The sequence below is a fragment of the Mobula birostris genome, chromosome 4, assembly GCF_030028105.1.
Source record: "Mobula birostris isolate sMobBir1 chromosome 4, sMobBir1.hap1, whole genome shotgun sequence".
NCBI lineage: Eukaryota > Metazoa > Chordata > Chondrichthyes > Myliobatiformes > Myliobatidae > Mobula > Mobula birostris.
Window position 1 is genome coordinate 71,837,214 of NC_092373.1, and position 15,570 is coordinate 71,852,783.

Sequence of the window (15,570 nt, forward strand, 5' to 3'; positions counted from 1 at the left end):
TGCTACCAAATACTAACAAAGTGTATGCAAACTTCTGACACACTGGAAAAGTGATGAAAGAAATAAAAGTTGAAATAAATCATTCTTTCTACTATTATTCTGACATTTCACATTCTTAAAATAAAGTAGTGATCCTAACTGACCTAAGGCATTTGATCTAGGATTAAATGTCAGGAATTGTGAAAAACTGAGTTTAAATGTATTTGGCTAAGGTGTATGTAAACTTCTGACTTCAACTGTACTTAAAAACCTGAGTATGTGATATGTTTTGTTCTCCAGTTAGATTTATACTTAATGTGCAATTAACATTTGAATAGAGTTTGTCGTGAATATTCTGTTTAAATTGCCAGTCCACTTTTCTGTATAAAGACTTGCATATTCTATACCTTGACTGGTATTTCCCAGAAGAAATGAGTTAGCAACAAAATTAATCTTGAAATGCACTCACACGACTATTTTGGTAATAGTGCAAAGTGGTTTGAATGAGTTAACTGGGCTAAACTTGTGGAGTGTAAATTAGGTATTAATGTTTGAAATGGTTTTCATATAGAATGATTATAACTTGATAATCTAAATCAGGTTGCATTCAGCGTTGTCAGTATGTTGAAAAAGTGATGAAAGTTGACACCCATAAAAACACCTGTAGAACCAAAGTTAGTGAATCACTGCTTCACATCTCTTCCACTTTAGTGCACTACATTCATGTCAGCAACAGGGCCCCCTTTATAAAAGTTTAACCAAATGCATAGAAGGTGATCACTTTATTGAGCATCAATGGTCAGGATGTTGAGGCAACTCTTCTGTGTTCCCACTTGATTTTTCCAGCCAAGTTTTGACACTGTCTTTTGATACCTGCTCTGTCTTTTGACACCTTCGCTGCTAAAATGAGGCCTCCTGCAAGGCTGAGGAATAGTTCCTCATCTTCTGTCTTTAATTGTCTCGTTTCTTTTCCTTCAATAAGCATAGACATGTCTGCTGACTATACACATCAGGCCTGGTAATTGGTTTACTAATTCACATGTACTGAGATGTAGTGATACACTTCTGTTTGCATGACATCCAGGCAGATTGAGCTATACATAGCAACACACTCAGTTCATAACTGTCTTACTGTGTCGTTCTCACCAACTGTCAGTGACAAATTCACTGCTTTATGAACACAAGTGCATGCAGCTGATGCTATTTTCAAAACAGTTCACTCGCAGTATGGTGTAGTGTCCAGTGGCCACACAAGTGCACACTTCTGACACTAGTTAGACACCGTTCAGCAACAGTCTCTTGCCCAAATTAAGCAGCATAATGACTCAAATAACCACAGAGGACTCATTGTGTTCACATTTAGGATCTTTAAGCTCTCAGTCTCCTCCATGACAGCATCATTGATGCCAACAGTGGCATGTTCCGAGCCCCACTTCCTGCAGTGAATGTTCACCTCCTTCGTTCCATTGACATTGATGTCTTGACTCAAGGCCACAATGCTCTCTATCTCCTCCCTGGAGAAGAGTAATCTCATTCTTAAAGCCACATTATTTCAGTTGGTTGCAATCTGTGCAAAATATTCTACAAGTTTTCTGCATTCTCCTGCCATATTTTTGCAGTTGGAAATGAATATGTTTGCTCCCTTTTCCAGTGCTGACTAAGGGTATCAGAGAAAAAATGTTAACAGTTAACCTTTCCTCAGGTGCAGCATGTATTATTGACACTTTTCAGTAATGCTGTTGCTACATTAGGCATTTAATTTAGTGATCGTTGAAATTTTGTGCATTTTACATTGGATTTCAACATCAGATTGCAGAAAAATAAGCTTTCCTCATATAAATCAGGATAATGCATTTGTGATCTTTTTCAACTAATTTTTAAGAGTTAGTGTTAATTCACATTTGAACCATAAAGATTCAAGATGGATGATTCTTTAATGTGACTTCCACAACACAAGTGCAATACTCCAGATCTGATACAGCACAAGATAAACACAATAAGGTAAAGAATATAATAAAAGGCACAATAAATATAAATACACAAGCGAGCTGATTTACATAAATTGATTGTATGTCCATCAAGTGACATGAGGCACAGGAGTGTCTGTACGTGAGGTGACTGACAGGAAATGATAAAGTAGTGGTGGTGGGAGGTGTGGAAGCACTGGTCAGTGGGTGGAGGTGTTGACCAGCCTTGCTTCATGGGGAAAGTAAAGGTTTTTGAGTCTGGTCCTGGCACGGATGTTATGTTGCCTTCACCCTGATGGGGAGAGGATGAGCAGTCCATGAGCAGGGTGTGTGGGAACACTTCTACCTCAATAGCTACAACATATTTTTGAGATGATAATGAAAAAATTTCTAGACTGGTAAAACACTAACCAACTAATATAGTAGAATATTGGGTAATTATTGACTTATGTTGAGAAGACCATAAGACATAGGAGCAGAATTAGGCCATCTGGCCCATCAAGTCTGCTCCGCCATTCAATCATGGCTGATGCTTTTTTCTTCTCCTCCTCAATCCCAGTTCCCGGCCTTCTCCCCATAACCTTTGTCCAATGAAAAACCTATCAATCTCTGTCTTAAATAGACCCAACAACCTGGCCTCCACAGCTGCATGCTGGCAACAAATTTCACAAATTCACCACCCTTTGGCTAAAGAAATTTCTCAGCATCTCTGTTTTGAAAGGGTGCCCCTCTATCCTGTGTCCTCTTGTCCTAGACTATCCCACCATGAGAAATATCCTTTCCACATGTAGTCCTTCCAAGCTTTTCAACATTCGAAAGGTTTAAATGAGATCCCCCTTCATCCTTCTGAATTCCAGTGAGTACAGAACCAGGGACATCAAAAGTTCCCCACATGATAACCCTTTCATTCCTGAAATCATCCTTATCAACCTTCTCTGGATTCTCTCCAATGCCAGCACATCTTTTCTAAGATGACGGGCCCAAAACTCTTCACAACACTCAAGGTGAGGCCTCACCAGTGCCTTAAAAAGCCTCAGTATCACATCCTTGCTCTTGTATTCTAGACTTCTTGAAATGAATACTAACATGGCATTTGCCTTCCTCCCCACTGACTCAACCTGAAAGCTAACCTTCAGGATGTTCTGCACAAGGACTCCCACGTCCCTCTGCATCTCAGATCCCTGGATTTTCTCCCCATTTACAAAATAGTCGGCACATCTATATCTACTACCAATGTGCGTGACCATACATTTTCCAATATTGTATTTCATTTGCCACTTTCTTGCCCATTCTCCTAATCTGTCTGAGTCCTTCTGCATCCTACCTGTTTCCTCAACACTGCCTGCCCCTCCACCAATCTTTGTATCATCTGCAAACTTGGCAACAAAGCCATCTATTCCATCACCTAAATCATTTACATACAGCATGAAAAGTAGTGGTCCCAACATCGACCCCTGCGGAACACCACTCGTCACTGGCTGCCAACCAAAAATGGATCCTTTTATTCTCACTCACTGCCTCCTGCCAATCAACCAATGCTCTAACCATGTTAGTAACTTTCTTGTAATATCATGGGCTCTTAACTTGGTAAGCACCCTCATGTGTGGCACCTTGACAAAGGCCTTCTGAAAGTACAAATATACAACATCCACTACAACCCCTTTATCCATCCTACTTGTAATCTCCTCACAGAATACCAAAAGGTTCATCAGGCAGGATTTTCCCTGAAGGAAACCATGTTGACTTTGTACAATCTTGTCCTGTGTCACCAAGTACTCCATCACTTCATCCTTAACAATTGACTCCAACATCTTCCCAATCACTGAGGTCCAGCTAACTGGTCTATAATTTCCTTTCTGCTGCCTTCCTCCTTAAAGTGTGGAGGAACGTTTACAATTTTCCAGTCCCATGGCACCATGCCAGAGTCCAATGATTTCTGAACGATCATTTCTAATGCCATCACAATCTCTAATGCTGCCTCTTTCAGAACCCGAGGATGCAGTTACTCTGGTCCGGGTGACTTCAGCACCTTTAGGTCTTTCAGCTTTTTGAACACCTTTTCCCTTGTAACAGTAACAGTAACTGCACTCACTTCTCTACATTCACACGGTACAACATCAGGCATACTGCTAGTGTCTTCCACAGTGAAGCCTGATATAGAATGCTCATTTAGTTCATCAGCCATCTCCTTGTCCCCCGTTATTATTTCTCCTGCCTCATTTTCTAGCAGTCCTATATCCACTCTCTTTTATTTTTAACACAAACTTTTACGATCCACTTTGATATGATTTGCTAGCTTGCTTTTATATTTCATCTTTTCTTTTCTAGTATTATTTCTAGTTGCTCTCTGTAAGTTTTAAATACTTTCCAAGAGTCTATCTTCCCACTAATTTTTTTCTTTGTTGTATGCCCTTTCATTTACTTTTACAATAGCTTTGATTTACTTTGTCAGCCATGGTTGTACAATTTTACCATTTGAGTATTTCTTCATTTTTGGAGAGCATATGACCTGCGGCTTCCACATTTTTCCAAGAAATGCGCGTCATCAGCTCCTTCCAATTTACTTTGGCCAACTCCTGTCATAGCACTGTAATTTCACTCACTCCACGGAAATACTGCTACGTCAGACTTTACTTTCTCCCTATCAAACTTCAAGTTGAACTCAATTATATTGTGACCACTGGTTCCGATGGGTTCTTTCACCTTAAGCTCTCTAATCGCCTCTGGTTCATTATATAACACAGAATCCGGTATAGCTGATCCCCCAGTAGGGTTAACGACAAATTGCTCTGAAAAGCCATTCCGTAGACATTCAACAGTTTCGCTCTCTTGAGATCCATTACCAACCTGATTTTCCCCAATCGACCTCCATGTTGAAATCTCCCATGACTACCATAACATTGCCCTTTTGACTTGCCCTTTCCTATTTCCTGTTGTAACCTATGGTCCACCTGCCAGCCACTGTAGGATGGTCTGTATATAACTGCTATGAACGTTTTTTCACCATTGACGTTTCTTAACTCAACCCACAAGGCTTCAACATCTTCCAATCCTATGTCACATCTTTCTCCTGATTTTATGCCATTCTTTACCAGTAGAGACACACTGCCCCCTCTGCCTACCTTCCTATCCCTCTGATGTAACGTGTAACTTAGGACATTCAGCTCCCAACTACAACCATCCTTCAGCAATGATCTAGTGATGGCTGCAACATCATACCTGGTTGTTTGTAATAGTGCAATAAGGGCATTCACTTTGTACTATGTGCATTTAGATACAACTCCTTGAGTGCTGTGTTTGCTATCCTTTCTGATTCTGCATCCCTAATGATTTGATGCTCAGCCAGTTGGCTGCAACTAAGTCCCATCTCCTGCCTGCCCTTCCTGATCGTCGGACTGCATGCCACTGGATGTCTACTTCCCTGTAGCGTTGATCAATTTTCTCTTCACTCACCCATACAAGCCGAAGCTTCAAGGAGCTGTAACCGGATGCACTTCACGCAGATATAGTTCCCCGGGAGACTCTGGGTTTCCCAGTTCCCTAACATCCGGCACCAAGAACACACCACAGCATTTAATCGGTACAATAAGAGAGAATAAAAACAGAAAGGAAACTGAACAGACGCTTCACACAGAGCCAAAGCCTATTCAGCGGAAGCCTCTTTTGAGCCAAAGCCAGATGTTTCTACTCTTGCCGCTGGCCTACTCCTGCCAGTGGCCATTCTGCTTATCCCTTCTGTACCTCTCTATATTTCGTAGAGCTCTGTTGATGCCGCTGATAGGCCCCGTACATGTGAGAACCTTGTGTTGGTCAGAGTAAACAATGTACTGAGTGCATTGGAACATAGAATATGTCAGAATCCTGGAGCACTACACACAGGCACATGAACTTCCCTGAGATAAACTGTGAGTGAGCAGGACATCCCTGTTAAGGAACTCTGTCCAATTATTGAAAAATTAATATCCTGCTTTCTTTCTTTCATGCTCTCACACAGGTTAAAAATGTGGATGTTGTAAAAGGCAAAGAAACACTTGTTCAGCCACCAGAAGAGAAGCAGGAAGATCCTGAGGACATTACAGGAGGAAATCCTGAGACCCCTCAAGGTACGTTGTAAGCTGCGGGCACAAAGCATCAGCATGGCTGGTGGCTTCAGCACCTGCTGCAAGATATACGACTGACCACGTGGGAATATTCGTAAACTCTTCTGATGTGCTTAATTCCTTCTCTCCTTTAGATCACTCACAGCAGGTTTCAACAGGACAAAAGGTAAGAAAACAGCAAATATTGGACATGAACAAGTCCTCTTCTACCTTTTATTTAATAAACCGCTCACAGTTCCGGCTACAATTGATCATTTCTCCCATTGTCCCCAAATCACTGCAATCCATCCAGGCTGGATCAATTAAAAAAATTGCACACTTTTACTCTTGATATTGGCCATGCTCTCTTTCACCTTTAATAATTGTGTGAAATGTTTTATTGTTTCTCAGGAACTCCACAACTATTTTACCATTTGAGTATTTCTTCATTTTTGGAGAACATATGACCTGGGCCTTCCACAATTTTCCAAGAAATGCGCGTCAGCAGCTCCTTCCAATTTACTTTGGCCAACTCCTCTCATACCAATGTAATTTCACTCACTCCACGGAAATACTGCTACATCAGACTTTACTTTCTCCCTATCAAATTTCAAGTTGAACTCAATTATATTGTTACCACTGGTTCAGATGGGTTCTTTCACCTTAAGCTCTCTAGTCGCCTCTGGTTCATTACATAACAGAGAATCCAGTATAGCTGATCCCATAGTTGGGTTAACGACAAATTGATCTAAAAAGCCATTTCGTAGGCTTTCAACAGATTCGCTCTTTTGAGGTCCATTGCCATCCTGATTTTTTCCAATCGACCTGCATGTTAAAATCTCCCATGACTACCATAACATTGCCCTTTTGACTCACCTTTTTCTATTTCCTGTTGTAACCTATGGTCCACCTCCCAGACACTGTAGGGAGGCCTGTACAGAACTACTATTAACGTTATTTTACCTTCTGATGTTTCTTAACTCAACCCACAAGGATTCAACATCTTCCGGTCCTATGTCACATCTGTCTACTGATTTTATGCCATTCTTTACCAGTAGAACCGCACCACCCACTCTGCCTACCTTCCTATCCCTCTGATGTAACGTGTAACTTAGGACATTCAGCTCCCAACTACAACCATCCTTCAGCCACGATTCAGTGATGGCTACAACATCATATCTGGTCATCTGTAACAGTACAACAAGGTTATCCACTTTGTACTATGTGCATTGAGATACAACACCTTGAGTACCGTGTCTGCTATCCTCTCTGATTCTGCATCCTTAAAGTTTTGATACTCAGCCTGTTGGCTGCAACAAATCCCATCTCCTGCCTGCCCTTCCTGACAATCGGACTGCATGCTTATCTTTACTTTTTTACCATCTGTCCCTTTCCCCCTGCAAACAGCGCTAACAGCTCTAACAAACCTGCCCACAAGAATATTGGTCCCTTTTGGGTTCAGGTCAGTTTTGAACTGGTCATACCTCCTCCGGAAGAGATCCCAATGATCCAAGAACCAGAAGTCCTGCCCCATGCACCAGCTTCTCAGCCACACATTTCTCTTCCAAATTGTCCTGTTCTGCCCTCACTGGCCTGTGGCAAAGGCAGCAATCCAGAATTTACTACCCAGGAGGTCCTGCTTCTCAGCTTTCTAACTAGCTCTCTAAATTCTCTTTTCAGGACCTCTTTGCTTTTACTTTCTATGTCATTCGTAACAATATGTACCAAGACATTTGGCTCATCCCCAAAATGTTGTGGACTTGATCTGAGACATACCTAACCCTGGCATCTGGGAGGCAACATACTATCCGGGTGTCCCGTTCACGTCTACATATTCTCCTGTCTGTCCCCTTCACCTCTGAGTCCTCTATCACTACCACTCTCTTCTTTTCTTCTGCTGCACTGACCCATGAGCAGTGCCTGTAACCCGGTCGCTGTGGCATTCTCCCAGGAAGTCATCCCCCTAATACGTATCCAATGCGGTCTACATATATCTGAGGGTGATGGCTGCAGGTGTGTTCTGCTCAAACTGCCTATTTCCATTTTTCCTGACAGTCCCCAAGCTACTCGCCTCCTTCGGGATGTCCACTTCCCTGTAACGTTGATCAATTATTTCTTCACTCTCCAGTACAAGCCAAAGGTAATCTAGTTGCTGCTCCAGATCCCTAACACGGTCTTCAAGGAGCTGCAGCCGGATGCACTTCACGCAGATGTAGTTCCCCGGGAGACTCTGGGTCTCCCAGTTCTCTAACACCTTGCACCAAGAACACACCACAGCATTTAATTGGTACAATAAGAGAGAATAAAAACAGAAAGGAAACTGAACAGACGCTTCACACAGAGCCAACGCCTCTTCAGCCGAAGCCGCTTTTGAGCCAAAGCCAGATGTTTCTACTCTTGCCGCTGGCCTACTCCTACCAGTGGCCATTCTGCTTATCCCTTCTGTACTTCTCTATAGTTCGTAGAGCTCTGTTGATGCTGCTGTTAGGCCCCGTACATGTGAGAACCTTGTGTTGGTCAGAGTGAACAATGTACTGAGTGCATTGGAACATGGAATATATCAGAATCCTGGAGCACTGCACACAGGCACATGAACTTCCCTGAGATAAACTGTGAGTGAGCAGGACATTCATGTTAAGGGACTCTGTCCAGTTATTGAAAAATTAATATCCTGCTTTCTTTCTTTCATGCTCTCACACAGGTGAAAAATGTGGATGTTGTAAAAGGCGAAGAAACACCTGCTCAGCCACAAGAAGGGAAGCAGGAAGATTCTGAGGACATTACAGGAGGAAATCCTGAGACCCCTCAAGGTAGGTTGGAAGCTGCGGGCACAAAGCATCAGCATGGCTGGTGGGCTCGAGCACCTGCTGCAAGAAACATGACTGACCACGAGGGAATATTCATTAACTCTTCTGATGTGCTTAATTCCTTCTCTCCTTCAGATCACTCACAGCAAGTTTCAACAGGACAAGAGGTAAGGAAACAGCAAATATTAGACATGAACAAGTCCTCTTCTATCTTTTCTTTAATAAACCGCTCACAGTTCCTGCTACAATTGATCATTTCTCCCATTATCCCCAAGTCACTGCAATCCATCCAGGCTGGATCAATTTAAAAAAATTGCACACTTTTACTCTTGACATTGGCCATGCTCTCTTTCACCTTTAACAACTGTGCGAAATGTTTTATTGTTTCTCAGGAACTCCACAACTATTTTACCATTTGGAGAACACATGACCTGTGCCTTCCACTATTTTCAAAGAAATGCGCGTCAGCAGCTCCTTCCAAGTTACTTTGGCCAACTCCTCTCATACCACTGTAATTTCACTCACTCCACGGAAATACTGCTACGTCAGACTTTACTTTCTCCCTATCAAATTTCAAGTTGAACTCAATTATATTGTGACCACTGGTTCGGATGGGTTCTTTCACCTTAAGCTCTCTAGTTGCCTCTGGTTCATTACATAACAGAGAATCCAGTATAGCTGATCCCATAGTTAGGTTAATGACAAATTGATCTAAAAAGCCATTTTGTAGGCATTCAACAGATTTGCTCTTTTGAGGTCCATTGCCATCCTAATTTTTCCCAATCGACCTGCATGTTAAACTCTCCCATGACTACCATAACATTGCCCTTTTGACTCACCTTTTTCTATTCCCTGTTGTAACCTATGGTCCACCTCCCAGACTCTGTAGGGAGGCCTGTACAGAACTACTATTAAGGTTTTTGACCTTTTGATGTTTCTTAACTCTACCCACAAGGATACTACATCTTCCGATCCTATGTCACATCTGTCTATTGATTTTATGCCATTCTTTACCAGTAGAGCCACACCACCTCCTCTGCCTACCTTCCTATCCCTCTGATGTAACGTGTAACTTAGGACATTCAGCTCCCAACTACAACCATCCTTCAGCCACGATTCAGTGATGGCGACAACGTCATATCTGGTAATCTGTAACAGTAGAACAAGGTCATCCACTTTGTACTATGTGCATTGAGATACAGCACCTTGAGTACCGTGTTTGCTATCCTTTCTGATTCTGCATCCCTAATGTTTTGATACTCATCCTGTTGGCTGCAACTAAATCCCATCTCCTGCCTGCCCTTCCTGACCGTCAGACTGCATGCTTATCTTTACTTTTTTACCATCTGTCCCTTCCCCTCTGCAAAATTATTTTAAATCCTCCCCAACAGTTCAAACAAACCTGCCCACAAGAATATTGGTCTCCCTTTGGTTCAGGTCAGTTTTGAACTGGTCATACCTCCTCCAGAAGAGATGCCAATGGTTCAAGAACCAGAAGTCCTGCCCCATGCACCAGCTTCTCAGCCACACATTTATCTCCCAAATCGTCCTGTTCTACACTCACTGGCCTGTGGCAAAGGCAGCAATCCAGAAATTACTACCCAGGAGGTCCTGCTTCTCAGCTTTCTACCTAGCTCTCTAAATTCTCTTTTCAGGACCTCTTTGCTTTTACTTTCTATGTCATTCGTAACAATATGTACCAAGACATTTGGCTCATCCCCAAAATGTTGTGGACTTGATCTGAGACATAACTAACCCTGGCATCTGGGAGGCAACATACTATCCGGGTGTCCTGTTCACATCTATATAATCTCCTGTCTGTCCTCTTCACCACTGAGTCTATTATAACTACTGCTCTCTTCTTCTCTCTTTTTCCCTTCTGCACCCTAGACCGATGCACAGTGCCTGTAACCCGGTTGCTGTGGCATTCTCCCAGGAAGTCATCCCCCACGTAAGATTCCAAAGTGGTATACTTATATTTGAGGGGAATGGCTGCAGGTGTGCTCTGCTCTAACTGCCTATTTCCACTTTTCCTGACAGTCACCAAGCTACTCGCCTCCTGCAACCTCGGGGTGACTACTTCCCTGCAGCGTTGATCAATTATCTCCTCACTCTCCCGTACAAGCCGAAGGTCATCCATTTGCTGCTCCAGATCCCCAACACGGTCTTCAAGGAGCTGCAGCTGGGTGCACTTCACGTAGATGTAGTTCCCTGGGAGACTCTGGGTCTCCCAGTTCTCTAACATCTGGCACCAAGAGCACACAGCAGCATTTATTTGATACAATAAGAGGGAAAAAAAAACAAAAAGGAAAATTAACAGACGTTTTACACAGAGCCAATGCCTTCTCCGAGCCGAAGCTGCTTTTAAGCCAAAGCCTGATGTTTCTACTCTTGCCACTGGCCTACTCCTGTCTGTGGCCATTCCGCTTATCCCTTCTGTACTTCTCTATAGTTCGTACAGCTCTGTTGATGCTGCTGATACGCCCTGTACATGTGAGGACCATTTGTTGGTCAGAGTAAACAATGTACTGTATGCATTGGAACATGGAATATATCAGAATCCTGGAGCACTGCACACAGGCAAATGAACTTCCCTGAGATAAACTGTGAGTGAGCAGGACATCCCTCTTCAGGGACTCTGTCTCATTATTGAAAAACTAATCTCCTGCTTTCTTTCTTTCATGCTCTTAAAACAGCTGAATAATGTAGATGTTGCGAAACACGAAGAAACACAAGAAGTGAAGCAGGATCATTCTGTGGACATTACAGGAGGAAATCTTGAGACCCCTCAAGGTAGGTTGGAAGCTGTGGACCCAAAGTATTGGCGTGGCTGGTGGGCTTGAGCACAAGCTGGAAGAAACATGACTGACCACATGGGAATATTCATTAACTCTTCTGATATGCTTCTCTCCTTTAGATCACTCACTGCAAGTTTCAACAGGACAAGAGGTAAGGAAACAGCAAATATTGAACATGAACAAGTCCTCTTCTACCTTTTCTTTAATAAACCGCTCACAGTTCCTGCTACAACTGATCATTTCTCCCGCTGTCACCAAGTCACTGCAATCCATCCAGGCTGGATCAATTAAAAAAAATTGCACACTTTTACTCTTGACATTGGCCATGCTCTCTTTCACGTTTAACAACAGTGTGAAATGTTTTATTGTTTCTCACTAACTCCACAACTATTTTACCATTTGAGTATTTCTTCATTTTTGGAGAGCATATGACCTGCATCTCACAATTTTTCCAAGAAATGCGCGTCATCAGCTCCTTCCAATTTACTTTGGCCAACTCCTCGCATACCACTGTAATTTCACGCACTGCATGGAAATACTGCTACATCAGACTTTACTTTCTCCCTATCAAATTTCAAGTTGAACTCAATTATATTGTGACCACTGGTTCGGATGGGTTCTTTCACCTTAAGCTCTCTAATCGCCTCTGGTTCATTACATAACAGAGAATCCAGTATAGCTGATCCCCTAGTTGGGTTAACGACAAATTGCTCTAAAAAGCCATTTTGTAGGCATTCAACAGATTCGCTGTCTTGAGATTCATTGCCATCCTGATTTTTCCCAATCGACCTGCATGTTAAAATCTCCCATGACTACCATAACATTGCCCTTTTGACTCACCTTTTTCTATTTCCTGTTGTAACCTATGGTCCACCTCCCAGACACTGTAGGGAGGCCTGTACAGAACTACTATTAAGGTTTTTTTACCTTTTGATATTTCTTAACTCAACCCACAAGGATTCAACATCTTCCGATCCTATGTCACATCTGTCTATTGATTTTATGCCATTCTTTACCAGTAGAGCCACACCACCCCCTCTGCCTACCTTCCTATCCTTCTGATGTAAAATGTAACTCAGGACATTCAGCTCCCAACTTCAACCATCCTTCAGCCACGATTCAGTGATGGCTACAACATCATATCTGGTAATCTGTAATAGTACAACAAGGTCATCCATTTTGTTCTATGTGCATTGAGATACAACACCTTGAGTACCGTGTTTGCTATCCTTTCTGATTCTGCATCCCTAAAGTTCTGATACTCAGCCTGTTGGCTGCAACAAATCCCATCTCCTGCCTGCCCTTCCTGACAATCGGACTGCATGCTTATCTTTACTTTTTTACCATCCGTCCTTTTCCCCCTGCAACTAACAGCTCTAACAACCTGCCCACAAGAATATTGGTCCCTTTTGGGTTCAGGTCAGTTTTGAACTGGTCATACCTCCTCCGGAAGAGATCCCAATGATTCAAGAACCAGAAGTCCTGCCCCATGCACCAGCTTCTCAGCCACACATTTCTCTTCCAAATTGTCCTGTTCTGCCCTCACTGGCCTGTGGCAAAGGCAGCAATCCAGAATTTACTACCCAGGAGGTCCTGCTTCTCAGCTTTCTAACTAGCTCTATAAATTCTCTTTTCAGGACCCCTTTGCTTTTACTTTCTATGTCATTCGTACCAATATGTACCAAGACATTTGGCTCATCCCCAAAATACTGTGGACTTGATCTGAGACATAACTAACCCTGGCATCTGGGAGGCAACATACTATCTGGGTGTCCCATTCCCGGCTACATATTCTCCTGTCTGTCCTCTTCACCTCTGAGTCCTCTATCACTACCACTCTATTTTTCTCTTCTGCTGCACTGACCCATGAGCAGTGCCTGTAACCCGGTCGCTGTGGCATTCTCCCAGGAAGCCATCCCCCTAATACGTATCCAATGCGGTCTACATATATCTGAGGGTGATGGCCGCAGGTGTGCTCTGCTCAAACTGCCTATTTCCATTTTTCCTGACAGTCCCCAAGCTACTCGCCTCCTTCGGGATGTCCACTTCCCTGTAACGTTGATCAATTATCTCTTCACTCTCCAGTACAAGCCAAAGGTAATCCAGTTGCTGCTCCAGATCCCTAACACGGTCTTCAAGGAGCTGTACCCGGATGCATGTCACGCAGATGTAGTTCCCCTAGAGACTCTGGGTCTCCCAGTTCTCTAACACCTTGCACCAAGAACACACCACAGCATTTAATTGGTGCAATAAGAGAGAATAAAAACAAAAAGGAAACTTAACAGAGGATTTACACAGAGCCAACGCCTCTTCCGAGCCAAAGTCTCTTTTGAGCCGAAGCCTGATGTTTCTACTCATGCCGCTGACCACTCCTACCAGTGGCCATTCCGCTTAACCCTTCTGTACTTCTATGTAGTTTGTAGAGCTCTGTTGACGCCGCTGATAGGCCCCGTACATGTGAGAAGCATGTGTTGGTCAGAGTAAACAATGTACTGAGTGCATTGGAACATGGAATATATCAGAATCTTGGAGCACTGCACACAGGCAAATGAACTTCCCTGAGATAAAATGCCAGTGAGCCCGGACATCCCTGTTAAGTGACTCTGTCCAATTATTGAAAAATTAATATCCTGCTGTCCTTCTTTCATGCTCTCACACAGGTGAATAATGTGGATGCGGTAAAAGATGAAGAAACACCTGCTCAGGCACAAGAAGTGAAGCAAGATAATTCTGAGGACACTACAGGAGGAAATCCTGAGACCCCTCAAGGTACGTTGTAAGCTGCGGGCACAAAGCATCAGCATGGCTGGTGGGCTCGAGCACCTGCTGCAAGAAACATGACTGACCACGTGGGGATATCAAAAACTCTTCTGATGTGGTTAATTCCTTCTCTCCTTTAGACCAATCACAGCAAGTTTCAACAGGACAAGAGGTAAGGAAACAGCAAATATTGAATATGAACAAGTCCTCTTCTACCTTTTCTTTAATAAACTGCTCACAGTTCCTGCTACAGTTGATCATTTCCCCACTGTCACCAAGTCACTGCAATCCATCCAGGCTGGATCAATTTAAAAAAATTGCATAGTTTTACTCGTGATATTGGCCGTACTCTCTTTCACCTTTAACAACAGAGTGAAATGTTTTATTGTTTCTCATTAACTCCACAACCATTTTACCATTTGAGTATTTCTTCAGTTTTGGAGGACATATGACCTGTGCCTTCCACATTTTTCCAAGAAATGCGCGTCTGCAGCTCCTTCCAATTTAATTTGGCCAACTCTTCTCATACAACTGTAATTTCACTCACTCCACGGAAATACTGCTACATCAGACTTTACTTTCTCCCTATCAAATTTCAAGTTGAACTCAATTATATTGTGACCACTGGTTCGGATGGGTTCTTTCACCTTAAGCTCTCTAATCGCCTCTGGTTCATTACATAACAGAGAATCCAGTATAGCTGATCCCCTAGTTGGGTTAACGACAAATTGCTCTAAAAAGCCATTTTGTAGGCATTCAACAGATTCGCTGTCTTGAGATTCATTGCCATCCTGATTTTTCCCAATCGACCTGCATGTTAGAATCTCCCATAACTACCATAACATTGCCCTTTTGACTCACCTTTTTCTATTTCCAGTTGTAACCTATGGTCCACCTCCCAGACACTGTAGGGAGGCCTGTACAGAACTACTATTAAGGTTTTTGACCTTTTGATGTTTCTTAACTCTACCCACAAGGATTCTACATCTTCCGATCCTATGTCACATCTGTCTATTGATTTATGCCATTCTTTACCAGTAGAGCCACACCACCCACTCTGCCTACCTTCCTATCCTTCTGATGTAACGTGTAACTTAGGACATTCAGCTCCCAACTACAACCATCCTTCAGCCACGATTCAGTGATGGCGACAACGTCATATCTGGTAATCTGTAATAGT

General features: G+C 42.9%; 1 protein-coding gene across 12 annotated transcripts in view; it reads left to right on the plus strand.

Moving 5' to 3' along the window:
• LOC140196399 (uncharacterized) overlaps positions 1-15,570 on the plus strand; it is a 94,138-nt gene that overhangs the window by 23,719 nt on the left and 54,849 nt on the right. For 8 of the 12 annotated variants that reach the window (XM_072255534.1, XM_072255533.1, XM_072255531.1 and 5 more), the window contains 8 exons: positions 5,941-6,049; positions 6,181-6,212; positions 8,727-8,835; positions 8,968-8,999; positions 11,529-11,625; positions 11,750-11,781; positions 14,291-14,399; positions 14,531-14,562. The exons of 1 other annotated variant lie outside the window; for it this stretch is intronic. In XM_072255534.1, coding sequence (XP_072111635.1) covers positions 5,941-6,049; positions 6,181-6,212; positions 8,727-8,835; positions 8,968-8,999; positions 11,529-11,625; positions 11,750-11,781; positions 14,291-14,399; positions 14,531-14,562 — 552 coding nt within the window. The remainder of the gene's footprint in view (positions 1-5,940; positions 6,050-6,180; positions 6,213-8,726; positions 8,836-8,967; positions 9,000-11,528; positions 11,626-11,749; positions 11,782-14,290; positions 14,400-14,530; positions 14,563-15,570) is intronic. 3 more of the 12 variants (XM_072255536.1, XM_072255537.1, XM_072255541.1) reach the window with 3 other exon arrangements.